At 42.1% G+C, this 27936-nt stretch overlaps 4 protein-coding genes across 5 annotated transcripts; 3 read left to right on the top strand and 1 right to left on the bottom strand.

The window, feature by feature from the left end:
* On the top strand, positions 5431-15999 carry LOC8077587 (exocyst complex component SEC5A). Its single transcript, XM_002446422.2, has 21 exons — positions 5431-5823; positions 6678-6838; positions 7667-7764; positions 7844-8038; positions 8146-8273; positions 8360-8518; positions 9041-9145; positions 9426-9500; positions 9610-9747; positions 9834-10016; positions 10333-10488; positions 10588-10711; positions 10790-11000; positions 11698-11813; positions 11889-12111; positions 12229-12322; positions 13073-13150; positions 13470-13526; positions 14698-14847; positions 14960-15166; positions 15341-15999. The coding sequence occupies exons 1-21, from the start codon at positions 5431-5433 to the stop codon at positions 15584-15586; spliced, it is 3297 nt and encodes a 1098-aa protein (XP_002446467.1). The 3' UTR covers positions 15587-15999.
* On the top strand, positions 16593-19052 carry LOC8073023 (probable plastid-lipid-associated protein 7, chloroplastic). The gene is made up of 6 exons (XM_002446423.2): positions 16593-17136; positions 17394-17516; positions 18053-18151; positions 18245-18289; positions 18400-18473; positions 18636-19052. The coding sequence occupies exons 1-6, from the start codon at positions 16771-16773 to the stop codon at positions 18718-18720; spliced, it is 792 nt and encodes a 263-aa protein (XP_002446468.1). The 5' UTR covers positions 16593-16770; the 3' UTR covers positions 18721-19052.
* On the top strand, positions 19266-22225 carry LOC8073024 (WAT1-related protein At1g68170). Its single transcript, XM_021463580.1, has 5 exons — positions 19266-19958; positions 20463-20525; positions 20636-20755; positions 20857-21292; positions 21393-22225. Exons 1-5 carry the CDS (start codon positions 19777-19779, stop codon positions 21561-21563), a joined length of 972 nt encoding a protein of 323 aa, XP_021319255.1. The 5' UTR covers positions 19266-19776; the 3' UTR covers positions 21564-22225.
* On the bottom strand, positions 23683-26396 carry LOC8073025 (phosphatidylinositol N-acetylglucosaminyltransferase subunit P). 2 transcript variants are annotated; one of them, XM_002447776.2, is made up of 4 exons: positions 26151-26396; positions 24835-25207; positions 24402-24520; positions 23683-24298 (listed from the first exon to the last, which is right to left on the bottom strand). In XM_002447776.2, exons 2-4 carry the CDS (start codon positions 25113-25115, stop codon positions 24180-24182), a joined length of 519 nt encoding a protein of 172 aa, XP_002447821.1. In that variant the 5' UTR covers positions 25116-25207; positions 26151-26396; the 3' UTR covers positions 23683-24179. The 2 variants fall into 2 exon arrangements, with proteins under 2 accessions (XP_002447821.1, XP_021318285.1); XM_021462610.1 differs by lacking the exon at positions 26151-26396 and adding an exon at positions 25781-26123.

The following is a 27936-nucleotide window of genomic DNA, read 5'->3' on the forward strand; positions in this document are numbered from 1 at the left end:
AAAATGAAGTCGTTTGCTATAGATTGTATTAAGTGGTAGTTGAGATTACGTTGGTTGTGTTATTTGCTTGTTACTATTGATAGCTGTCGCCACTTAGATGTCTAGGAGCGAGTAGTGGAACTTTGTCGAAGCATTCAAATGAGGATTGTGACGTGCTTCAGAAGTGATGTGTGAAAGGCTCTTGTTCTCATTCTCGCCGAAGTAAGCAAATAGAAGCTTTAGTAGAATAAAATTGTTGAAAGTCCTTTTTCTAATAGTGCTAGTTTAGAGATGGAGCCCTCAAGTGGAAGAGGCAATCTTACGGGTTGAGTCGAGAGAAGCGGTAATCCTAGGATTGAACTCAATATGGACATATGAAACCGGTTAAGTTAGGGGATATATCTTTGTGTCATGTCCTTTGTGTTGTATTGAACATTCTACTCCTATGCATTATTTTATGTTGTTCATTTCTTAGGGTTTGTCATCCTAAGAAGCAAACCAAGCTAGTTTATCAATTCTAATGACATAGCTTAGTCCATATATCTGAGACCAAAATTGACTAGGTTGTTCATCACACTAGGTTTCCATAACACTAGATAGTGTAGATTTATTAGGGCCTCTTTTATCTAGTAGTGTTTGTGCTGCAAGAAATTTTTATTAGGCTACTCACCCACTTAACCATTCGTAGATCCTTTCAACCATGATGGCTATAGTAACTGCCACCATGACGTCTACATCGTAGTCAACTGCTCCCTTCACTACCACGCCACTGTTATTGCCTCTGCCACTAGATCAAGAGCTTGAGGCTGCAATTGGGGTGCTAGACCGGTCTCCAACAATCTCTAGGTCCTACTCATCAATCATCATCAAGTCCACTGAATAACAAAACGCAAACACCAAAGCCACAGTCAATGAGGACAATGACATAGTAGGTCATCGTGCATGGTGTAGAGAGCAAGCATGTCAATCAACAGTCATAGTGTGGACCTGCTCAGCTTCAGTATAGATTTGGCCGACAAACCATGCACCCGCTCAGGTCCTAAGTAGTCAGTGAAGTGATGAGGGCAGCCCCACGTGCTGCTAAAAAGGAAGGGCAACCTCGCGACACCGATGAAGGGAGGACTCGTTGCATGCCATTGCCAAAGGGAGAGTACACGACGCCGCACACCGATACCAAAGGAGAAGCCCCCCTCATGTGCATTATCGAATCCTATGTGGATGGAGTCGACGTCGCTAGATCTGCATTGGTTTGGCGAGAGAAAGGGGGAGAGGGGGAGAGAGAGGAGTTACAATTAGTGATGAAAGAGATGGAGAGGCTTATAGTGAGACTTATTAAGTTTTGGTGGTGGGCGAGACTTAAAGGCTATTGAACTAGTTGTGGGTTTGGCCTTATTAATAGAGACAAACCTTTTAGTAGGTCTGTCTTTAAAAAATATGCTATATTTTTGTAAATGAACTAGACTCGTCTCTATTAATCAATCTATATCTCTTATATAGATAAACCCCACTAGCTAATTTTCTTGACATGCAAAGCATCCACATCATCATCCACTAGAGCATCCCACTAATTATTTATCTTGCCACGCAAAGCGTCCATATCAATACCCACTAAATCATCCCACTAATATATTACCCCACCATGCAAAGTGTTCACATCATTATCCACTAATAAATCGAACTAACACATATCATTTATCTTGTGTCTATGTTATTCACATTAGCAAACCACATCATTTTCTAACATATATTTAGTTGTCCATGCTAAAATACATTAGTGAATAATTTTTAGTATTTTAGCATGGACAAAGATAGTATAATTTTGCCGGTAATTCCCGCAGCAAAGCGCGGAGCATTCTCCTAGTTTATAGAGATGAGATCGCCTCCTAAAATAGACCATTTGCCTTTGAAATTAACTATGTATTTTTGGACACACAAAAATTTTTAGTCCATCTCAGAAATAAAATGCACTATCTTCTAAAATCATTATTTAGCAGTACTAGCACAAGTGTGTGCCCGTCTTTTTCATCTAAATAGGAATTAATTTTTTCAACTTTTTTAAGGCATACTAATCTTAGTGGGGGCTTATTTTCATGTCCTAGTTTTCAAGATTTTCATGTATTGCAAAATAGTGTAGACTAGTTTCATCCCTTTGAAATTATGATCATCTCTCTCTTTGTTTACATTATCACTGATTTTATTAAGTTAGTAGCTTACCTAATGCCTATGAAACTCTCATAGAACTGGGCTAAATGCACATGCTCAGATGCATAATTAGTGGTGATCCACGGATCTTGATTAGATTGTCCAAAGAGCACGCAGTAACTAGGACCATCGCTTCTGGCCTTTTACACCTCTGAGCGAAGAGTGCAATGTGCATGCTAGATTGCTAGTTGCTAGAGTACCGCAACAAGGTTGGGATCAGACAAGAAAGCCTCGTCTTACTAGTCCATCATGTTGTTTAGCACTTAAAAGAATTTTAAGAGTCTATCTATAACTTTCCTTATTTATATAAAAAAACCCACCAACAACTCCTTTAATTAGAACTCTAAATATTGTCATTCTCTATTTTAAATTTTTCGGTGGCCAAAGATGAAGAAGATTTTGACTCTCTAGAGTGCCCATAAGATATAAAAAAAATATTAGAGGGTAAAAGACATAGAGACCGACTTTTGTTCAAATGGCTTTCGAGATTTTCCAGAGAGTTTAATAAAGACTTATAGATATGCTCTAAGGACCTATTTGGTTACTGCCTTAGTAGACAAATGACGGGCATATAACAAATCTTGATCACACCATAGTTTTTAGGACCGGACCGGAAATCGAACCGGCGAGGCCGTCGATTCAATGGTTGAATGGTCCAACCGTTAGGAACCGGTTGAACCGCCGGTTCGATTGTTTTGAACCGGACAAATCGAACCGGCCACAAAATAATTGAACCGGTATATATATATATATATATATATATATATATACACATATATATATATACATATATATATATATACATCCTAGGTGTAGAATACTATTCTACATCAAACTGTTATACTGAGCAGAATTCAGTATCATTGAGTATTCGTGTTTCGGTATTGTTCAATATTTCGTGGTCCTGGGTGTAGTGTTGGATGATACTGAACGATGTTCAGTACTACTTAATATTTTTTCAGGTTAGTTTTGACTTGCGGTGTAGAATAATATTCTACACCTAGGGTATAGAATAGCGCTACCATATGCAAATGCAACGACATGTTCTTAACATATTATAAACAGAAAGTGAAGTAGTGAAGAATATCAATATTGATAACATAGCTTTCAGCTTAACACATAGTTTATAATTTCATATTCATAGTTCATAAAAACAGTCACGGGCTCATGGCTAGCAAGGCAGCAACACAACCTCACAGGTTCTTTAATACAAAAAATAACAACATGCATGATGCCGTGATAAACTGGTAACAAAGTTCCAAACAAGTTCATGCTAAAAAGACAATCACGAACACAAACAACAGACATTTCCCTCCCCAAGCTGCCCAGCGCCAAAAGAAGTCCTAAAGATGCAATTTCCATGAATACCTCTGAGTAGACCATGTCGTTCTGAACATCCAGAGGAGTAACTTTGGAAAAACTCAAAACATCACCGGTTCGCATGAAACCGCCCGGTTCACTGGTTTGACCGAAAAACCGGCCGGTTCAACCGGTTTTCACCGGTTCGATTGCATTCCGATCCTTTAAGGTGAACCGGACCGGTGAAGGCTCCGGTTCGGTATTTTACCGGTCGAACTGCCGGTCCGGTCCGGTTCAAATAACTGATCACACTCATGGAAAATATAGCCCGCTATTTTTGCCGCTATAGCCCGAAATAGCTTGAAAAAAATTGTGCTGCTATTTGCCGTTAAAGTACGCTAATTACGGTTTATAAAACGTTAAACACTTTGGCCTTAGTTCGCTATTTAAAACATGGATTGGAATATATACATATATATATTCACACTGCATTCATATACATCTATTAATATTGAAATATATACATATATATAGAAATTAATATATATATATATATATATATATATATATATATATATATATATATATATATATATATATATATATATATAGCTTGAAAAAAATTATGCCGCTACTTGCCGCTAAAGTACACTAATTATGGTTTATAAAACGCTAAATATCTTGACCTTAGCTTGCTATTTAAAATATAGATCACACTAGACACTCAAGATCAATACGTAAATTGCGGCTATGTAAGTAACCAAACAAACTATAACGTTAGCCATCCTTCGCTAGAAGCAAGAATTACGAGAAAGAAGACAAATAAGATAGAAAAAGATAGAATAAAGACACGAAGTTAAAAACAAAAGGTGGACACATGGCCAACAAACTAGCATCGTGGGAAAAAAACTAGAAAGAGCCATAACCAAAGCAATAGCAAAAGCATAGATGAAATTCGATTATCTCTTTGTTTTTAGAAATAGGAAGATATTTGTATTTCAACTATTTTCTCAGGCATTAAGTTTATGATGCGAAAATTAAGTCGACTTAAGTATATAATATATAAATGGAGTAATTGGAAAGTTTCACCACCTCTACTCCTTTGTCAAGGGCTGACATAGTGCAAATGCACCCAAAAATATAAAAACAGTGAGTTTAATTAAAGTTCCATCTATATGTATCTTTTATAAGACATAGAGCTTATTCATTGGTTTGAAAAATATTATTTAGGGGCTGGTTGGTACAGCTCACAACAGCTTCATGAACTGTTGTGATCTGTTTTTTTGCCAAACACTTATTTCCAAAACAGCTTCATGGGTGAAGTTGTTTTTCTCTCCTCTTACAAAGATATAAGTTGAATGAACCTTGGAAAAAAGTAGCTTATTGCAGCTTCTCTCTCATTTCTCTCTCTCAACTATGCATGAAGTAGTTGGTGAAGCTATTTTGCCAAACACTTTTTCCAAAACAGCTCAGCTTCATCTAGAAAGTCACTCATGAAGCTATTTTCTAAAAAAAACAGCTTTACTAGTGAAGTTGAGCTGTGCTAAACAAGCTCTTACTAATTTATTAACGTGAAAGAAAAACACTGCGAACCATATATGCCTCCCTGCTCTAGCTTCGTAGTAGTTCAATAAGCAGCCGTTCACTGGTTAAACGCAATAGCGTTTCGCGAACAAATCCGGTGATCCGTGAGAAATCCGCTGTGGCCAGTGGGTTAGACAGCCTGACACCTCCCAAGTAGCTGTGCCAACCCAAACACCCACTTCTCCTCGCTCGGGAAGCACCGATCCCACATCGGCACATCCCCGCTCCGATCCACGCAGATTCATCAAGACCATTTCTCTTGTCTTCATCAAACACACACACAGACGCACGCACGCGCTCTCTCTCCTTCCCTTCTTTCTCCTCCCTCCCGCCCCAGATCCGCGCCCGCCCCGGCGCCCGAAGGCCATGGCGAGCGACAGCGACGTCGACGAGGACGAGCTCCTCCAGATGGCGCTGCAGGAGCAGGCGGCGCGGGACCTGAGCCACCAGCGCCCGCCCGCCGCCAACAAGCCCGTCGTCAACCTCGTCCGCCCACCCGCCCCCAACGCCCGCGGCGGCAAGGGCGCCGCGGCGAAGGCGCGCCAGCCCAGCCGCGGCGGCGACGAGGACGACGACTCGGAGGTCGAGCTGCTCTCCATCTCCTCCGGCGACGAGGACGACAACCCCCGCGCCCGTGGCCCGCCGCCGCCCCGCGGGGGCGGGGGCGGGCGCGCCGGGGCGCGGAGGGCCGCGTCACGGGACGACGGGGACTTCGACGACGAGGAGCCCAGGAGCTGGAAGCGCGTCGACGAGGCTGAGGTATGGCCGCTGTGAGAGATCACCGAGATCTCGATCTCGGGCTGCGGTGGTTGCCGTGCTAGCTTAGGCCCCTTCTCGAGATAGCGCCGGTGGATGATCATGCCAATGCTTAGCAGGCTGGGATTGTCCTTCATCACCGGAATTTAGCTTGTTATGTGATCGTGTGCAGCATTTCATGGTACTGTGGTTAGCTATTGCGAATTGTGATACCTTGTGTGCCTGGTGAGTTGGTTCAGTTGTGGCACTGCTGAGTAGTCCTGCCTGTTTGGCATGGGGGAACTTATACCGATAGATGAATGTTAGAAACTGGCTACCGGCATGGACAAATGCTGTCGTGGTGTAATCACACGAGTCTATACCAATGTGACATTAGGATGTTGACAATTAACTAATTAATGGAGCTATAACCAGTGTTTTAAGTTGCTATGGCTGTGCTTCGTACAATTCTTACTTCACCACACCAGTTGCCTACCTGCAGCTATGATGTTGTGCATTACTGTTTAATTTAGGTTTACAGATTTCTGAACAAGGGAATAAATCACACCTTGTTTTTTTCTAACTAAATATTCCAATAACTAATATAATGATATACAATGGTCCATTGGGATCTCTCTCCCACATATTCTCCTTACTTCTCTGCATTCTTGTTTGTCGTGTTTCCAACTTCTCAATTTTTTCATCAACTTTGCATATTTTGTTAGTATTATGATATGATATTCATATCAGCATTGACCAGATAATGGTTTCCAAATACTTGGAAAATGATATGTTATTTAGCCTGATATCTTGCACCTTTGCATTTTCATACTAATGCTAAAAATGCCTAGTGACTGCCTTCCTTTGCTCCACTCAAGCTTGCTCGCAGGGTTCGAGAAATGCGAGAAGCAAAGGTGGCTCCCAACATTCAAGAACTTGATCAGAAAGCAGCAGCAGCAGCTGCTGCTGCTCGAAAGGCCCTCACGACTGTACAGACTTTACCAAAAGGAGTTGAGGTTTTGGATCCATTGGGGCTTGGGTAACTATCTATATCATCAAGCTTTTGATCAGTACATGCATTATTTACCATTTAAGGAACATTTTGTAAAGAAAATACACTCCTTGTCTAGTTATCGTGCACTATTCTCACCTGTTGGTCCATCATTTAGCATAAGTTGCATTTTTTCCTTCCATTTTATTAGTTCCCCTTTTCCCTCTATGGGAGATCCCTCACTACTCAAGTTCTTCAGCATCATGCTGTATATTGGTCTAGCATCTTTGTCTCATTGCTTATTATTTTTGTGATTGTGGCTGTGTATCCATGTTTGGCAGTGGTCCAGTTTTTCTGCTTTTGGATTTTGCTTCTCTTTGGGTGGGAGATGCTAGCTTCTTATTGGATTGCACTCCAAACTATTTTGTGGGAGAAGCCCAGTAGGTTGGTGGGTGGGCAATGGGGGGAAAGCTAGAAGGAAAAACTCTTGGCTTCTTTCTTGGTGGCAGCCTCAGGTTCTCTAAAAACCAATAGGAGAAGCCAGCTGTTTGGCCTCTCTTTAGCTTTTAGCAAGAGAAACCGAAGCTAGAAGTGCGGTGAAAAAGATTGTACATACCACTTAAAAGCTAATTTATTCCATGTACCTTTTAAAACATGCTGCTGAGCCTTATCAAAGAAATGAGCATATTCTTTTGTATGATATACTTGGACACAGAAAGTATGGATCTCGTTCAATTTGGCAGTGTTGCATCGTGTATTACCTTGTGCCCTAGAATAATATAATTAATTTCAATTAATAGAGCCAAGTTAAGGTTATCCTCATCTCATGCTTATTTCCCTTTCATCATTGGGTAATATTTATTATTACCTTACCAGTGTCATGGATAATAAATCCCTGCGATTGATCACTGATGCTTCAGTAAGTTCTCCAGTTTCAAGGGAGAAGTCTCAAGGTTTAGACCCCAGTATGCGAGGTAGGCCTGATGGTTTTACTGGAATTCTTATTGCATTTGATTCATGCTTATTAAGAGGTCTATTTTTGCACTTCTGCAGACAAAGTTATCTATTCGTCTCCAAATTTTGACCCCAAAGTTTTCCTTTCGTGGGTCCACAAAGACACAAGTGCTGCTGACTTAGAGGCTGGTGCTCTCACCTTGAAAACTGATCTCAAAGGGAGAACACAGCAGAAAAAACAGTTAGTCAAGGAGAACTTTGATTGTTTTGTCTCGTGCAAAACTACAATAGATGGTATTTATGTAATTATTAGATACACCCATATTGCAGACAAATGTTCATGATCCTGAAGTTTCTGGACAAATGTTTTGCATCTCCTTGTAATACACAGTTTTTTGCAGACATTGAGTCGAAATTGAGACAGATAGAGGAAGATCCTGAAGGTGCAGGTACTGCTCACTTGTATTCAGTGACACAAAAAATTAGTGGTGTGGCAAATCGTGCATTTGAGCCTCTATTTGAGAGGCAGGTATACAAACTGAGCTTTCTCTAGAACTATCGCTATTTCTTCAACATTCCTTCTTGAGTGCACTAAATTCTTAACTTCTGGTACAGGCCCAAGCTGAAAAGATCAGATCTGTTCAGGGAATGCTTCAAAGATTCCGGACACTCTTTAACCTACCAAGTGCAATCCGTGGGAACATTAGGAAAGGAGAATATGATCTTGCTGTCAGAGAGTACCAAAAAGCAAAGTCAATTGTTCTTCCTTCCCATGTATGGCAGCTTTCTATTTTGTTTATATTCATATTTTATCCAAATGAATGACCGTATGGTATGGTGTATCGTGCAGCTGGCAAGATATTGTGCATGCATTGTCCAGCTCATGCACTCAATGAAATTAGTGTGTTCCAGATTTGTGTTAAATTCTATATTGACCATTTTGTACACAATGATATGTATCTCGTCAAATAATTGTCTCCACCCTCAAATGTAAGTAACTGATAATCGCTGGGCATGGCTGATCCATGCAAAGCTCTTGGAAATGCTAGGTTTAATGATCTATTAACTCATGAATACTTAATCCTCTGAACTGTCTTATTTTTGTCTGGACCACTTGACCGTGCTATCTTTTTGCTGTAGAAAATTATGTCTGATTCCATGCTGAAGTATAGCATGTGCAAATTTCTCCACTGTGTTTTGTGGCCCCATCGCTCGTTGTTAGGCACTATATTGACACAACAATAGATCTAGCATTCAGTATGTTTATTATATGTTGTTATGTTGAACAACCTGCAGGTGGGGATACTAAAACGTGTACTTGAAGAGGTCGAAAAGGTGATGCAAGAATTCAGGGGCATGCTTTATAAGTCGATGGAGGATCCTCATCTTGACCTTGCTGAGGTTAGCGGAACATGGCTATAGTATCTGTCTTTAGAGACATTTAGATATTACCTACTTTTGTTGACAGCGAAAAATGGTTTAGCCTGCAAGTTTAGGTTTATGTAGCATTGAACATAACCAAATAGAAAAAGCACAATAGAGGACAGTTAGCATATGATTATAGGGCACTGCTTGTTTAAAATGGACTAGTTGATTTCCTAGTGCTTAACTCTATTTTAAGAATGAAGTTATCTGATGTCTTTGTTCTGTTTTCTAACTGATTTTGTTCTTTACCATTCAGCTTGAGAACATTGTTCGTCTACTGTTGGAGTTGGAACCTGAAACAGATCCAGTGTGGCATTATCTAAATATTCAGGTTGAATTTATATCTAAATACTTGTGCTGTAATCTAACTTAGCTTTTCAATTCTGTGACTTCAACTGTTTGTATTATCTTTTTACTTATATCACAATATCTCCTATCAGAATAGCAGGATTCATGGATTGTTTGAAAAGTGTACTCAAGATCATGAATCGAGAATGGAAGTTTTGCAAAATAAAATTCATGAAAAAGTGCTCTCTGATTCAAAGTGGAGGCAGCTGCAACAAGATTCAAATAAATCTGTGAGCATATTAGTTTCTGTAGTTCAGCATATCATATTTACATGCTATTTTGTCTTCCCTATGTTAATGAAGACCTTTTTGTTTAGCTGGAAGTTGATTCTGCCATTGGTGATTCTCCTCGAGCTGATCAGTTGTCAACAAACTTTATGGCTGAGGAAGCTGACAGTTTAAGGGCCACCTACATTCGTAGGCTAACTTCTGTACTTATCCAGCATGTTCCAGCTTTCTGGAGATTAGCTTTATCTGTTTTCAGTGGAAAATTTGCCAAGGTAAGAACCTTATCAGTTGCATTACAATTTACAAGAAAAATGTAAATAGTTGACAGTGCAACTGTATGGCTTGTGACACTAATATGTTTTCTCACAAAGCATGTAGCTCCGCTGAACCACAGAAACCTAGAAACTCTTCCACCCTTATGGTTGTGCAATAGTAAACTGAAATTAAAGGGTATTTCTGATAATACCGGTCTGAATAATGATGTGTACTTTACTCATCATGAAGAGGATGAGAATGATCCTTCTTATTTTTGTTTTGAAAAGAGAGATTTACATGTATTTGCTAATTATATATATTATTTATTTTCAGGCAGCTTCTGGTAATGTAGTTTCTGATTCTGACATGAATGCAAAGCCGGCTGCAAATAAGAACGATGACAAAAGTGGAGAAGTAAAGTACACAAACCACACTCTCGATGAAGTTGCTAGTATGGTTCGGGCTACTATATCGGCTTTTGACACTAAGGTGCAATTAGTGCGTTGTTTGGAATTTTAACATCAAACGTGATTGTTAGCAGTAAACATTTGATTGTATTAGTAATTAAACATGCTTTAACAACAACAGGTTCAGAGCACCTTCCGTGATTTTGAGGAATGCAACATTCTTTGTCCATACATGAGTGACACTATAAAAGAAATCGCTAAGGCCTGTCAGACTCTTGAAGGGAAGGATTCGTCTCCAACTGCCGGTATGGCCTCTTAATTAGAGTTTTTCCCAAATCTGCAAAATTCGTCTTGTATCCTGAATGTGTTAACAATTATGCCAGTAAAAATGTTGCGCACCCTTCATTTTGAAATGACAAAGCTTTACATTCTACGGCTTTGTTCATGGATGCGGGCAACAACTAAGAAGATATCAAAAGATGAGACTTGGGTTACTTTATCCACCCTTGAGAGAAACAAGTCTCCGTATGCAATTTCATGCATGCCTCTGGAGTTCCGTGACATAACAATTTCAGCAATGGACCGGATTGATACGTAAGACTGCTTTATTTCTATGTAGTATTGCATCTTTTTGCAGTTTCTTATGCTGCATTATTTCCAAAGCCTTGTGAAAGTTGTTTTGTTGCATTGTTACTTCGCAATTGGCCATGTTTTTTAATACCTACCCCCTCCATTCCAAATTATAGGACGTTTTTTGGCTTTTCTAGATTCATTGTTTTCACTCTGCACTTAGATATACACCATGTCTAGATACATAGTAAGAGCAATGTATCTAAAAAACCAACACGTCTTATAATTTGGGACGGAGGGAGTATTTGCTAATAGATAATTATTTCTTTTGTTGCACTTAAGCAGTATTCTTTCCTTTTTGGCAGTAAGTATATTTGTTACAGTGTCAGGATTCAGGAAGGAATTTATCATACTGTGTTGTATAATTTTCTTGCTACAGCAGTATAGCTTTAATTATTGTAGCGATCAAGCATAAGCTTTTGCCATTAATAACCTTTAGATTTCTGGATATCCTGTTGTACCTATGAATGAATCCTTTCATCTGAGTTTCAATTTTTGTGTCTGTCTTGTCACTTGCTCTGCAAAATCTGAAATTTATCTTGAGCACAACCTTCTAAAGTGATGACACATCAGTCTTCAAAATTTGGGAACAGCAAGTACTTTCCTGCCTTCTTTTTTGGTAGTGGTGAACAGGTCCCTAATCTGTGTTTGTTTATTTCAGTATGATTCTTAATCTGATGAGCGAGACTGCGAAGTCATATGACATTTCTCAACCACTTCAGGAAATTAATGAGTCTGTCAGACTTGCATTTTTGAATTCCTTTCTGGATTTTGCTGGTATGAATTTCTCTAAGAAGTAGCTAGAGGAATCTTTTTAGCATAATTCTCTGAAAATCTTTGTAATTGCCTCAGGTTATCTGGAGAGGTTTGTAGGCGAACTAACTGAGAACAGACCAAATAAAGAAAACAATTATGTCCAAAATGGATACATAAATGGTACTAGAGAAACACCTGCTAACACAGATGGAGATTTGCACAAGAAGCTGCTGGTTGTCTTGAGTAACATTGGATATTGTAAAGCTGAGCTTTCAGAAGAACTGTACACCAAATATAGACACATTTGGTCTCCAGTCAGGTACCTGATAGCATTCATGAAGTCTTCGCCCCTTCCTTACCTGTGTGGGAAAGCATGTACTCATTAGAGAAGCTGTTCTCAAGGTATCTAATCTTTTCAATGAAAATTTTGTCACAGGAATAATGATGAGCGAAGTTCTGACATGCGAGATCTGATGACTTCTTTCTCTGCACTTGAAGAGAAAGTCCTTGACCAATATACTTTTGCAAAGGTATGATACACAATTCATGACATAGTGTTCATTAATCACCGAATGCATGATTTAGCAAAATTGATTACATCATGTATATTATAACCCCAGTATCTTGCTTTCACATAGGTGAGGATCTGATACAGATTTAGTGTTCTCCATTCAGTCATTCCTCAAATAGTACAATAATTCTGAAAAACTTACTAAAGCACACAAAATAACTTAATGAACTGGGAGAACTAACAAACTTTGTTTCAGTGTAGCTTCATAATTGCACAGTTTGCCTGTAAATCACGAGATGAATCTTTTGAGCCTAGTTAGTCCATAATTGGACAATAATTACCAAATAAAAACGAAAGTGCTACAGTACCCAAAACCAAAAATTTTTGGGAACTAAACAAGCCATAATTACTTTACTTTTTGTAAGAGCACAGCAATTTTGTTGGGAGTTCCAGTTATTGTGATAAATACTGGAGCTATTTTGTTTGCTTTGATATATTGTTATTATACCATATTGTTTTGTGCCTTGGACAACTGCAAATAGCCGTTTGGAATAGTTGTCACAAGTCCATAGCACTTAATGAAGCACTAGGAAGTTCCACTGATCTTGTGAATGCTAGGGACAACTCTAAATCTGAAGTTTTATGAAATTTCATAGGCCCTACTTGATGCTGGGGAAATGTTTTCATGAATGTCAATATTTTTAACTTTTTTGGACATTATGGTGTTTACCTTTGCTTTACTCATCCTGATATTTTGTTGTTTGATTAGTCAAACTTGATCAGAAGTGCTGCACAAAGTTATCTTTTGGATTCTGGGATTTATTGGGGAGCAGCACCAATGGTAAAGGTATGCAGTATAAATTTAAAACATGAAATCCATTTATGTTGTGGCACTGTATGTGTTCCAAAAAAATTGAAACAATGAAAGGTAAGATGGATCTTGAATCTCCATGAGATTTAGTTCAGACTTTGTAGCATCTTGGTATTTACTGCAAGGGCAGTTACATCCAGAATATGTTGTGGATTACAACTGTCAACCGTGACTGGCGTTTGGGTACATTTTTTTTTTTTGGAAATAGATTGGCATCCTTGTGTTTGTTATACCAATGCCTCTTGTTGTCTTGTGAAACTACAATCTCATCAATGTTATTGCTTTCTCTTTGCAGGGCATTCGAGATGCAACTCTTGACTTACTGCACATCCTTGTAGCCGTACATGCAGAGGTTTCCATTAATTTATTTTCTTATTTTGAATATTTATTAAACCTTGTCATGACATCATTGTCTTTCCTAAAATGCTTGAAATTGGCATAAGAACAAACACTTTTACTGGAATTTTGGTGTGATCTTGGGCCACAGGTTCTATGCCAATACTGTTGTATTCATATCAAAGTTATTAAATCGGCTAATCGCCCTGGTACCAGTAAGGACGATTAATCAACAATAAGGATGATTAATCAACCTCTTATCGGTCTGGTCGTCCACATAATCGTCCTGTATATAGGACTATATACCATATATGTATGGTATATATACCATATACTATATACTTATATAGTAGACATCGGGCACCAAGACTATATTTCTGGTTAGTTGGTTACTTACCTGTGAGATTTGACTCCATCAAGACTGGGAGTGAGGAGTGAGGACTCAGGAGGTGAGAGAAAGAGTGGGGGAGAGGTATATAAGAGAAACCCTAATGGGCCTGGTCCAAACGAATATAGCCCAGTAAGCTGAAGCAGCCCATCTGCCTATTTGGTGCTGATTGGTCAAGATGCCTAATTGGACGATTTATCGCGAGTAATCGACGACGATCAGGTTTCTGATCGCTCTAATCGAATCGGAGGGCCTAATCGAGTTCTAGGTACCTATAAGGACGATTAATCGGATGATCAGATAACATTGATTCATATTTACCTCAGCAAAAAGCCCCAATGCTAAGTTAAGTAGCAGAAATTTAGTATTTTTGTGGCAACAACTAGCAGTCTAGCACAAGTCAGTATGGCACCTAGTACTGGGTACAGTATTTGTCCATCTGGTTGGTGACAAACAAATTTTACTCTTAGGATGGTTGTCTGGAAAGATCTGTTATTTATGTGCTTTTCACCTTCTAATATATGAAATATTGTGCATAATAAGAAAAAAAAATACTAGCATTCTTTCAAGGTTTGTTTGAGTTATTCATTACTTAGATAAAGAAATGCTAATGCAAGTCCCAGCCTCCTATGCTGCTCATTTTGGGAATGGCCATTCTTTTACTGCATGTATTTCGTTTCTGACTGTTACATATATCTTATTATGTCACCAGCATTGTCTGTCTTACAAGTACAATTTGACTATGTATCCTCATCTATATTTGAAAAGAGTAGATGCGATTCTCACCTTTTACATTCAGGTATACTCTGGTGCTCGGCCTTTGTTGGAGAAGACAATGAAAATTTTGGTTGAGGGTTTGGTCGACATATTTCTTAGTGTTTTTCATGAGAATAAGACCAAAGATATTAGATTGTTGGATGCGAATGGTTTTTGTCAACTCATGCTTGAGGTAAATGTTTGTTATTTTTATTTGCCACTAGATTCTTCTCAAGTCATAGCTATGCTAAGGGCTAATGGCTCAAGCGCTCTGCTTGATTTACTTCCTTTTGTGTTATATGCAGCTTGAGTATTTTGAGACTGTACTACAAACATACTTCTCACCCGAGGCACAACAGGCAATGAAATCCTTACAAGAGAATTTGTTGGAGAAGGCCTGTGAAAGTGTTGCAGAAGCCATGGAAAATCCTGGACACCAACGTCGACCAACCCGTGGCAGTGAAGATACAGCATCAGATGGACAACCATCGGTATCACCTGATGATTTGCTTGTAAGTGCACAGAAATAATCTACTTATGGATTTTCAAATTGATGATAGATGAAAAACACATCTGTCACTGCAGTGTGACATCAATTTTGTGAAGCAGAGTTTCTGCTGTCTTCTGAAAGTTTCAGTTTCTGTTGCTATTTTTCACAACCGAAACAAATACAATTTTCTTTCCAGGTGCTTGCTCAACAGTACAGTAGTGATCTACTACAAGGGGAGTTGGAGAGGACTCGATTGAACATAGCCTGCTTCATGGAGTCAACCCTTCAATCAACAGGCGCGCCAGCAGGCTCAAAGCCCGGTGCATATTCTTCTTACCAAGCACAAGTACCACAGCACGCCCCTGTTCAAACGTCCTCGCCTAGTTTTAGAAGGCAGCAGACTGGTACAAGTTCTCCTGTAGTCTCCAGGCGGCGCCGGTGAGCTTAGTGCATCTCTCGATCATTGGTGTAGCCTCTTCCCTGGAATTTCCTTCTTTTCCCCCCTCATGTGGGTTTTTGTTTTTTGATTTCTTGTAATTATCATCCTGTTGTCATGTGTTATGAATTTTGATTGATCCATTCTTTTGGTGTTGTAAGATAGATAAAAGGGGGGTACAGGTGCTGCTGCACGGGACCATCTAATTGTATAATATCCACGAGTCAAATATTATTGCCTTGCTGCCTGAAGATATCGCCGTAGCCTGCCTTAATTTTATCTGGAGTCGTTGGTCTGCGCCAGCCTCCAGCGGTCGTCACCGCTTGTTTGTATATTCATTCACTCACTTGGACAGTTTGTGTATCCCGACATCTGTTAACATTGTATGAGGTGGTCCGTGGTTATTGATTGATATCCAAGTCTGCATGCTTCGTGGATGTAATTATCGTGCTACTGCAGAGGTTCATGCTGTATCGTTATAGGCATATAGTTGAAGATGGGTACTAAAGCTATTGTTTTTTGAACTACCCAGCTGTATTATCAAATCAAAGCTTAAAGGAAGATCCGAAATATTGGCTGGAGTAAGCTACCGACTCGCTTTCATCCGCGAATTTGAATCCGCAGCGGCTGAATCATGTTTGAGATTCAATTAGCATCGGGATATGTTATTAACTAACTGCACGTGGGCGTGTTGTCTGTCTCAAGTAGCAGCCCATGCTACGTGCACTGCCTCGCCCTTAGTTTATTCCTCTCCGTCTCTGTGGTGTGCGTGTTCCACAGGTGCACCTGTACTTGAATTGGTCGCTCGCACATGGCCCCCGCGATCGCAGGCTCAAGATCCGAGCTACTCGTTACTCGTTAGCTAGCGAGTCACCGAGTAGCCGATTGATGTCTTGCTGTGGAGGATGGAGAACAAGTAGTAGTCAAGAAGAGCAGTCCAAGTGCAACAATGCAAGCGTGTGATAGGCGAGGCAAATGCTACCGCGGCACTCAGCTGCTGCTGCTGCTCGTGCCCCGCCACAACGTTATCCTCGTAGATGTGGCCAGAGCTTTTGCAGCCAAGAGCAGGTCCGGCCACCTCCCACCCCACGTATTAACAAACAAAACGAGGCTCCCGAAGCAGAAGCAGCATGGAGCTGAGGCCGCCCTGCGACCGCCGTGAGCACGCTCTCTAGCCAGCCGGGCCGGCCATGGCGGCCACCGTTCTCTTCCCACCGGCTGCGCAGTGCCGCCACCGCGCTACCGCGACGACGAGCGGGCGGGGCGGCGGCGCCCTTCCCTCGCATTGCGCACTACTACTGCTCCCCCCTCGGCACCGGCGCCGGCGCCGGGGATCGGTGAGGGCCGTGCCGCCTGAGCAGAGCAGCTTGCCAGCGGCGGCGGCTGTGTACGGGAGTGCTGGCGACGTCAAGGCGGCGCTGTACGGAGCGCTGGAAGGCGCCAACCGAGGGATATTCGGGATGACGTCCGCCAAGCGCTCGGAGATCCATGCCCTGGTGGAGCTGCTCGAGTCCAGCAACCCCACGCCGGAGCCCACCGCCAAGCTCCAGGACAAGGTAGTTTACCATCATTATTAGCTATACTAGATGCAAACAGAACACTAGTTAGTGAACGACCAAAGCTGATAGAAATTTGACAGCCTTGAAATGTGGATTATTGCATCTTTTCGTTCTTAATAACTGTACCTACCGTACGTTTTAGGCACCTGATATAGGTAGAGTACATGCCAAGCTGCTTTTACTGCTTGCTTAGGAAAGTACTGACATGTACAGTTGGGGGGGGGGGGGGGGGTGTTCTGATTGGGTGGTGGAAGGTGGATGGATGCTGGAAGCTCATCTACAGCACGATCTCAATACTGGGGAAGAAGAGAACCAAGCTAGGACTGCGAGATTTCATCAGCCTAGGGGACTTCCTCCAGATAATTGACGTCAAAGAGGTCAGTAAATTAAGGCTACCCTGCTGTAAACCATTTTTTTTTCCTCATGTCAATGTTTGTGTCTTCTGTGAGTTCTGAATTTTTGATACCCGCTTAGCTAGTCACCGCGCTACCAGACACCGCTGTACTGTACTGTACTGTACTGTACTGTATGCATTGCATCCATGAGCAGACGAAGCCACCTGTACAATTTTGTTGCAAACATTGCCTCTCCTAGCCACCCCCTCCTTCCCTCCCCTGCTCGTGGAGGCAATGTTTGTACTTTGTACTTATGCATGGATACAACGCATATGCTTAGGTTGTTCTGATCCTCTCCTGACTGCTTGCGGGTCACCGCTTCTGCTTGAACTTATATACTTCCAATAGCATCACAGAATCTTGAGTTCTTGATGCAAAAACTAATCACACTGGGTTAAAGAACTATGTATCTAACTTGAGTGTTGTCTGGGTATTCTAATTGGCATACAAAGTAAGTTTTGATTTGTGCTATACTTGAAATAAATGGAGATTTAGCGTCACTTCTCTACACCCAAAAGGAAAAGGCGGTGAATGTGATAGAGTTCAGCGCGAGAGCATTGAAGATACTGTCGGGGAAGCTCACCATCGAAGCTTCGTACAGTGTTACTAGCCAAACAGTAAGGCTTCTTTTTCTGGTATTCCCTCCTGGTCTTGCTTAGACACTGCATGTTTTGACAGACTTCCTCACAACCTGTGGCTTCTTGTTTCAGAGAGTGGATATCAAGCTTCAGAGTTCAACTATCACCCCTGAGCAGGTAAAAATATGTACTCTACTATTTATTTCCAGGTCATGGATGATACCATGGAACGCAATCGTAAAGTCTACTGTTTGTCTTCAATCTTAATTGATTGTCACATTTGGCAGCTGATGAATATATTTCAGAAGAACTACGACATGCTCCTGGACATATTCAATCCAGAGGGCTGGCTGGAGATAACGTATCCTTTAATTTTATTTTTCTTATCCTGGATTACTATTGCTGTATTGCTATTTCTTTGTTTTCTTTTATGTATGTCTAGCAAAATAATCTAGTGTCCATTAATTAATAAGATGGCAGCAGAGCTATTCTATACACATGTCTTCCTCAATTCTTTGAACAGATATGTTGATGAATCTTTACGGATTGGAAGAGATGACAAAGAGAACATATTCGTGCTAGAGAGAGCAGACCCATCAGAAGTTTGACAAACTTGGTGATGCAGTTTATGGGCACAGCTGCACAGGCGGTTCATAATTTTGCGACAGGCGGAAAAGATAGCACTCTTGGTTATTGACAGTTCGATGCAGACATTCTACTCAAAGTAAAAAACTTTTCTTCCTCAAATGAAGTAGCTATATATACACACAGACACATGCCTTTTTTTTTTTTTTTTCTTTTTGAGTTTTAAAGAGCATAGAAGAGCAGCATATGCGTTCTCTAAAAAGGATTATGCAATGGGAAATTGATCAAACAGCAAACAGCTGTTGTGTTTGGATATTATAAGTATATGCCATTGCTCAACAATTCGTCCTTGTAAGACAGAGTGTACAGCTCGAAACACAATTGCTCAAGTATTTTCGTTGCGACGGCTGCTGCTGCTGCTGTTGTCGTTCCTGTCCTTTGAAGTGGTCTCTAGGCGAACAGATCCCTAGAACTTTATGTTCTGCCTTGCAGTCTCCTACAGAGTATATTATTAGACTATATATGTATGCATGGACTAAAGTTATTATTTTTAGCGACAGTTATTTAGAGACAGAGCCGCCGAGCTGTGGAAACCGCCAAGCGTTGTCCTCAGCGAGCGCGACAGTGACGACCGTGCGCATCTCAGAATGAAGCCAGCAGCCACCTATAGATTGACGCACTGCGAACGCACCGGTCGGCACAGCGAGCGTATTTTTCTCTCACAACAAATCAGCCAATAATTTCTGTCATGACTTATCAGCCAAACAAACAAGACGATGTCGTCAGGGACGTCATCCATCGATCCTCCGAGGTGTGGTGCAGCCGATCGGTTCTCGCGACATGTCATGCCATGCCTCGTTCGCGACGACACACCGAGGAAACCGGCGCCTGGTGACAAGACAAAAAGGCCCCTCCGATCCTGTCCCAGGGTAGGATGACTGGACTACTTATATAGTACTAGCACACCCGGCCAGCTGCTCTGCTCTGCTCTGCTTGCTTGGCGTCGTTCACGTCTCGTGGACTTGGTGGTCTTGTTCTCCCTTACATTTGGGCGCGCGCCGGAGAGGAATTGAAGTGGCATGGGGGTGGTGCACCGCGCGAAGCCGGCGATGGCCATGGTGGCGGTGGAGTTCGTGTTCTCGGCGCTGCAGATCTTCATCAAGCTGGCGCTGGACGACGGCATGGACGTCCGCGTCCTCGTCGCCTACCGCCTCATGTTCGCCACCGCCTTCCTCTGCCCGCTCGCCTTCCTCCTCGAGAGGTAACGTGCTGTTGCCAACAAGTGCATGCGCCGCCAACGTGTGTGCGTGCAGTCAGGAACGAACGTACGCGCGTGATCGTGCCAAATGAACAGTCCTGACCATCATGCTCTCACATTTGCGCTACGATAGATTCTCGTCGACAGTGGTAGAATGTGTGTCCCGCTCGTCTATCAAATTTGTCTGCTATTTCTCACAACAAATCAGCAAACAATACTTTCTCTCGTGACTTCTAAGCCGAGCGAATAGAGCGGTACCCATCATGGATTGCATATTTTTCTTGAAATTCAAAGTACAGGAGCAGCCTTTTGTCTTTCGTGTTACTTTATTCTCAATTCCTTAAACCATACATTATTTAGACAGACGGACAGAAGAGAGAGGACTAGACAAACAATTGGTCATGGCCTTAATTTGGACATGTCCACTTTCAATACTTTGTTTTCATACGAGTATTATTACTGTAATCTCTACTAATAAGCAAGCGCCTTGTGCTTCCTGTCCTGCAGGAAGAAACGGCCACCACTCACCATGAAGGTGGTGCTAGGGTTGTTCCTGTGTGGTCTTTTTGGGTAACTGTTGACATCATTTCTTCTTTGGGTGATTTTAGTTTTGGCCAGTTGTAAACTCTACTCTGTGTTTCACTTACAAGCTTGTTGACACAATCACACAAATAATGCAGAATCGCAATAAACCAGAACTTGCTAGTGCTTGCCATGAAGCTGACGAACTCCACGACCATCGTCACAGCTCTCAGCAACCTCACTCCTCAGTCCACATTCATCGTCGCAATCTTGACCAGGTCACCGGATCGTCTGTCCATCACCTCCCAATCATTTTCAGTTCTTCACGCACCGATCTCACCATCATATATATATGTATATATGTATCTTTGCAATACAGGCAGGAGATGGTGAAGCTTGGCAAGGCCAGTGGGCGAGCGAAGCTGGCGGGCACGCTGGTCGGCCTCGGCGGCGCGATGCTGGTCACCTTCTACAGGGGCCCCGAGATCGGGTTCATGCACCGCCTCGCGCTCACGGCCGGCGGGCTCAGAGACGCCCACGCCCAGCACGGCGGCGGCGGCGGCCATGCTGGGACGACGACGACCGCCGCGCGGATCGTCGGCTCGTTCCTCGCCATCACCAGCTGCTTCAGCTACGCCATCTGGCTGTCCATCCAGGCCAAAGTCGGGGAGGTGTTCCCGTGCCACTACTCCATCGCCGCGCTGGTGTGCCTCTCCGGCGCCGTCCAGTCGGCGCTGCTCGCGCTCTGCTTCCGCAGGGACTCGCCGCACTGGCGGCTCGGCCTCGACGTCAGGCTCTACTCGTCCGCCTACGCGGTGAGAAAGAAGACAAAGTGATGGAATCGTCGTTTCTCTTGATCTGTGAGGACGACATCGATCGTTTCTTGATTGATTGATTCCTGGTCTCTGAATGCAGGGCGTCGTGGCGTCCGGCTTGGCGTTCCCGCTCATGTCGTGGTGCCTGCGGAAGCGGGGGCCGCTCTACGTGGCCATGTTCGGCCCGCTCATCATCGTCTTCGTCGCCGTGCTCAGCTCCATCTTCCTCGACGAGACACTGCACCTCGGCATGTACGCGATGCCCCTGTGAATGTGATCCTGCTTGCTTGCTGCTGTGCCTCGGCTTTACTTGGCTTTCTCCCGCCGCCTCTGCAGCGTGCTCGGCGCGGTGCTGATCGTGGCTGGGCTGTACATGGTGCTCTGGGGCAAAGCGAGAGAAGCACAGGAGAAGGAAGCTGCTGCTGCTGCACCTGCTCCTGTTCGTGCTGTGCCTGTGCCCACGGATGAAGAGCTGGGCAAGGAATCCACGGCTCCTCCTGCTGCTGCCGCCGCCAATGGTGAAACAAAATGACGAGACTTGATCGTCTTGATTATGGCCTATATGCTCAAAGCCAACTTTGCTGATCGACGGGCGGCACGATGGCAGTGGACTCCAATGTTGACTCTTCGTTCTGAATAACATTTTTGGTGAAAGAGAGACTCTGCCAGTAAAGCTCGTATATGATCGGTTACGGGCGCAAAATTTGACCCAAATGTTTCGAATCTCAATATTTATTTAACCTTGACCGAGGTCATCTGTTCAAATTATGAATCAGTTATGTTTTGATCTGTAAAATTATTTTGCTAGATCTCAAAGCAAAGCAAAGCAAAGGTTGATGACCTCATGACCCACCGTAGTTATTGGCAGTCGAATTGTTTTGCAACCTTGTAAAGAGTTTTGTTCCGGTGGTCCTCAAAAGATTTGCACGGATATTAAAGCAGTCAGGTAATTAATTTTAAGATTTTTTGCTATATATTAGGCTCGATTCGCCTTCGCCAGCAGTGGTTAGGGATGGCCTCCCACTCGCTGCTGTAGGGGCCTAGGTTACCTAACGCACGAGAGGAAGCACGAAACCCTAGAACAATAAAGGCTTCAATAAACTGCTTCCAACTAACTTCCAGAGGAGCATTTACAACCCTTTTATATAGGGCGTGGATTCTGACTAATATTCATTACTGAAATAGCCTGTGACGGTGACGGAATATTCCAGCATATTTCGCCCCCCCCCTACCTGCGACCTACAAGACTACTTGAATAATTCCTAATCACGAACATTTTACAAGTCAACATGCTGGGATTCTAACCCTAACGCAACCCGGACCTTTGCCGAGCCTCCGCCAAAAGCTGCGGATCCTCCGCCGACCAGCTGCCGAAGGATTGGCGCCCGCCACTTGAGGTTCTCCGCCTTGCCTCAGTCAAAGGCTCCGAATCCTCCGTCGATCACTTGCGATCGGCGTCCGCTTCTCGGGGGTCCTCCGCATCGGGTCAGTTCATGCACACATGTTTCACAGAACCAAATTGCATCAACTTAGCTTTTTCCCCAGACCTTTGTACGAAAGGTTCGGGTTACCAAGGTCAGGTCACCGCGATTGAGTTGTGGTGACTTTTACTTCCGGAGCAACTAGAGGGAGGGCATGGTTGAATTGCCTGTTGACAGATTTTATTGACTGTCGAGACTGCCTGTGGAAATTGAGTGTGGCGATTTATCTTATCGAAGCATTTGGGTTATTTTAATGTTAAAGAAAACAATGTCTGATTTTTTTTGTCAACGTAAAGAAATATTCCGTACCGACCGCTTTCGTTTTCTATATTATAAAACCGTTTTCGAATTTTGTTAAACATAAAACTTTGTCAGTTTCAGTTGGTTTCACAACCATTTTTGTTTATTTTTTATACTCTTTAATTGCTAAAATATAGAAATATTCCGTACCCGTTTTCTACATTGTAATTCCGTTTTCGACCGTTTTCATCCTTAGGAGTGTCAACTTAAATATTTTTTGAGGCATACTGTACAATAGCGTATGTCTAGGAACGCGGTGCCATATCATCGCTCAAGAATACATCAACGCAAATCCAGATGAAGTGATGCATTACCACAGATTTAAAGGAAAGACTCAATTACTGTTGCTTATACTGGTGAATTACTGTTGCTTATACTGGTGTTTGGGCTTCTGAAGAGCTGGAGCTGTCTTGATGGTTCCTCCAAAATGGCTCCAGTTACTCATTCTTTTTATTAAAAAAAAAACAGCTTCTTGTACAAAATGTTTGGTAGAGCTCATTTGGAGAAACCAGGACTGGAGCTAACAAGCAGACCCTGAAGTGGTAATGGATTAACTTATTCCATCCACGATCAAACAAAAAAGAGTGGGAAAATGGTAGGGACTTTCAATGAAAGACATCACAGAAGTGGACGAAGCCTTTCAATTAAAAAAAAAAAGAGTTTGTGCACGCAAATGCAAGCTCCACCACAGCAGCAACAACAACAGAAATGCACTACTAATCTAATACAGTGTATCACATTACCACAACACAAAGGGCTGCCGGGGGTTCCTTCAAAAGAAAAAGAAAAGAAAAGAAAAGAAAAGCCGAAGGATCGAGTTCCTCGGTTGGTTATGCTTGCAGGCAATATGAAAGTTCACGTGATGTGGATTCTTTCTTCATGTTTCCATTGTTTCCAATCTGGCACTCTATTGTAAACTCAAACTCCATCTAGAGTAATCATCGTCTCATCTGATCAATGCTAATGTCTGAAAATGTGTTCAATGGGGCTCTCAAGTCTCAATCGCTTGTGCGGGCCATAGGAAAGTTTGGTTGTCATGGAACCTTTGTGTTGCTACTCTTTCCAATCTGAAGCTCCATGGTAAACTCATATTCCACCTGGAGAAATCACCTATCACCAAACATAAGATTGTTGATCTGATCAATACTAATGTCTGATATGGGTTCAATGGGCGTCTCCTCCTCAATTGCAGGAGAAAACGTTGTGCGCTCCCGACTATTTTCATCTGCCAAACAAATCATTGCAACAAGATGAAAAGGGCAATATGTAGAAACAAGAATTTGCAAAACAATTCAATCATTTGAAGGACGAAGGGAATTCAGTCTCACCGAAGATAGTACCGCAGGAAGTTGGTGGAGGAGTGGCAACGAAGTTGAGACCCATGTAGATACCCATGGACAGCACCACGGCCACAATCAAGAACGATGGCACAGCCAGTGCCCAATACCTGAACGAAAGCAAGCCTTGCAATCAGCTACTGCAAGAAACACCCATCCAAATCGAGCAGTTTTTTAACCTATATATAATAATAAGATACAAGCAGCAAAGTATGGATGCCACGCATTAATGAAATTCAGGTTTCATTTGATTTTATCAAAATTGCAACCATCCAGTGTCTAACTGTCTAACCCAGTGCTGCTGATATAGAATTTTATTAGGAATGAACAAGAACAAGGACCAAAAACGAAAGAAGAAAAGGCCATGGGAATCCTATAATCACAAATTTCTCGGGGCGATGGGGAGAAGAGTAGTGTGTCATACTTGCTAGGGTAGTAGGTGATGCCGACAGACCGGAGGACTGGCTCGGGCGTGTATGCCCAGGCGAGGTAGACGGCGGTGGCGATGACGGTGGTGATGGATCCGACGAAGCCGTACACCTCCGATGGCTTGGGGCCATGGTCGCGGGCGGCAAAGGAGGGGGACCTGGTGGAGGGGGCCCAATCACGGTGGGGTCGGCGGTTGCGTATCAGGCTAACCGTCTGCCTGGGACTGCGCACCACCAGCGACGGTGACGGTGATGTCGATGGCGGCGACCACTCCATCGTCTTCCTTAGTTCTCACCTCCTTGTCCGTCTCGTCAATCAGGCGGCAGCACAGATACGGATACATGTATCAGGATCCGAAGGATAAGCATCTGCGGATATGGCAATTTGTCAAGAAAACGTATTATAGTGTACATGAAAACTACTCGGTTTTCACTCTAATCTACAACTGATGCAAGTTCATATGGTCATCCTAGACAACAGGTACAAGTCGATTGGTGTACATCCGCATGCACCATCATGCACCATCGTGATCCACACAAACTCAACGTAAAAATTATATATGAGTTAAATTAAATTTATGGCATGTCCATCTAACTACAATCCATTTAGAACACTTGACCATGTCTCAATCTATCCAAAAATAAATTAATCTAAATTTATATATTAATATTATTTAAAAAGCATAGATAATTTTATATTGGTAAGTCACTCTATCACATGTCTGTATAAGTTAGAGCAGCACATCTAACTAGCTAGCCATGATGTGGTACAAACTACAAAGTATGCAATCCTAAAATAAATATGAAAATATAATGTAATCGTTACATAATAAATCTTTAATTCTCTCGTGCTCATGTAAGTCAGAGTGGCTAACGTACGTCCAGGAATAGAGTCCAAAGATGAATCCTAACCCATGATGCGATTATTAATAGTTTTCCAACCTGAAGTCGTCCAAATGACCATGTAATAATATGTACACCCACGTATGGGCACTTTTGACAGTTCACAATAGAAGTCCCTTGTACATTCAATTATGCCCCATCCTGATTTTGCAGCAAATGTGTCTCAACTCTAGTGCAGCTAGAGATTTTGCATCGGAGAACATTTGCATCTCCGTAAAACATTCTCTCCACCAATTCTAGGCCTCTCCGGAACGGTGACATGATCCTATAGACAGTAGCATTCGCAGCAGCACTATCACTTTTTTTTAGGAAAAGCAGCACTATCACTTCACTACTCAAATTTGGAGATGCCATCTACTGCATACTGGATAGATCCACAATGAGGAAGGCCGGAAGGCGATAAACTCACCGGATACCACTCGCCGGAGCCCGGAGGTGGCCGGATCCATGCTATGCCGCCCGGTTTTCTCCCCTGTCCCCAGTCCCGCAGGTGCCGTGGTGGCTTTCTCGCGCGTAGCGGCAGTTTGCAGAGGGGGGGGGGGGATTACTCGTCGCCGGCGGCCGGCAAGCTGCGGCCCAAGCTCCTCCCGCTGCTTCGTCGGCGGTACCTGCGCGAGTGCGGGAGGCGGCGCGAAGTAGTCGGAGTCGGGGTGACTTGGTCGGGGTGGTTACTGGGTAGGCTTCTGCCGTGCTGACCGCTGCTTGTTGGGCTGGTTGGGCCGTATCCAGTAGATACATATCGGCCCACGTACTCATAACAATTACTAAAAGTTAATAAAAATCTCCTTCTCAGAAAAAAAAAGCTAATAAAAATCAGATACTCCCTCTAATCTAATTTATATCAGTTTGTTTTTATAGACATATCGTATATCTTTTTTCCCTAAACTTAGACATAGATATACTGAAAAAGCTATATATATATATATATATATATATATATATATATATATATATATATATATATAGGACACATTTTGTTTACTCGTGCGAGTAGCTACTCGCACCTGCGAGTATAAGCACACGGTGCAGGTAGTCCGTGCGAACCTATGTTAATGGGCTGGTGCTGGAGCTAACGGGTTTGGAACCGAATACGGAGCATGCGTGTATCTACAGGAAATTAAATAAAAGGAGGCGCTAATCACGGGATTCTTTCTTGGCCGTAGACCGTAGTTCCCCTTTTTAATATGTACGTATATGAGTTTTTTTAAAATAAAGTATTCATGCATACTTCTTGTGGTGATTGCTATATGTATTTATACTTTGTTTAATAGAGTATTTATACACTTTTTAAAATATTGTATCTGTACATATACTAGTTTTATAAAATGACGTATGCATTCATACTGAGTATATACATATACTTTACGTGACAAAAGGGTATTTGTACTAGTTTTTAAAAGGATATATGTATTCATACTGAGTAAATGATATATACTTTACGTGACAAGGGAGTATATCTACATACTATTTTAATACTTTGATAAATACACTTATTGTTTAGAGAAGATGGTATGTGCATATACCAATTTTCAATAAGGGTATGTGTATACTATATGAGTTCTTTTTTTTAAAAAAAAGAGTACCCTTGCATACCTTCTACACGGGAGTACCTGTACAAATTTTTGACACAAATTTTTGACAGTATGCTTACATACCTATATACTCTGCAAGCTAGTATATACACATACTATGTTCTAAAAGGGAGTACTTGTACAAATTTTTGAGACAAATTTTTAACAGAGTGCTTACATACCTATATACTCTGCAAGCTAGATAGTATACACATACTATGTTTCAGGCTATACAAAACATTTAATTACAAAATCCCTCCCTGAAAAACTTAAAAAAAGTGTATGTCCAAAACATACTCCCAACAGTATGGTGAGTCTTTCCGACAGGCATATTCAAAAAACAATTATCTGAAAATTATTGTGACAAATTAGTCCAAGAGAAACTTCATTTATTCATACATAACATGATATGCAGCCAGCAATTAGGCCACGGTAACGATTCTTCCTGCTCCTGCATATACATATTGGAAAACCATTATTTTAATCCTCAACTGATACTCTAATTAGTGAAGAAGTATTCAATAATACACTTATTGAAAATGTATGCAGAGATACTAGCTATTTTCTAAAAGATAACCTGAAAATACCAAAACATCAGTTGGACCTTATTATATGTATATGAAC

The sequence above is a fragment of the Sorghum bicolor genome, chromosome 6 (genome assembly GCF_000003195.3).
Source record: "Sorghum bicolor cultivar BTx623 chromosome 6, Sorghum_bicolor_NCBIv3, whole genome shotgun sequence".
Lineage (NCBI taxonomy): Eukaryota > Viridiplantae > Streptophyta > Magnoliopsida > Poales > Poaceae > Sorghum > Sorghum bicolor.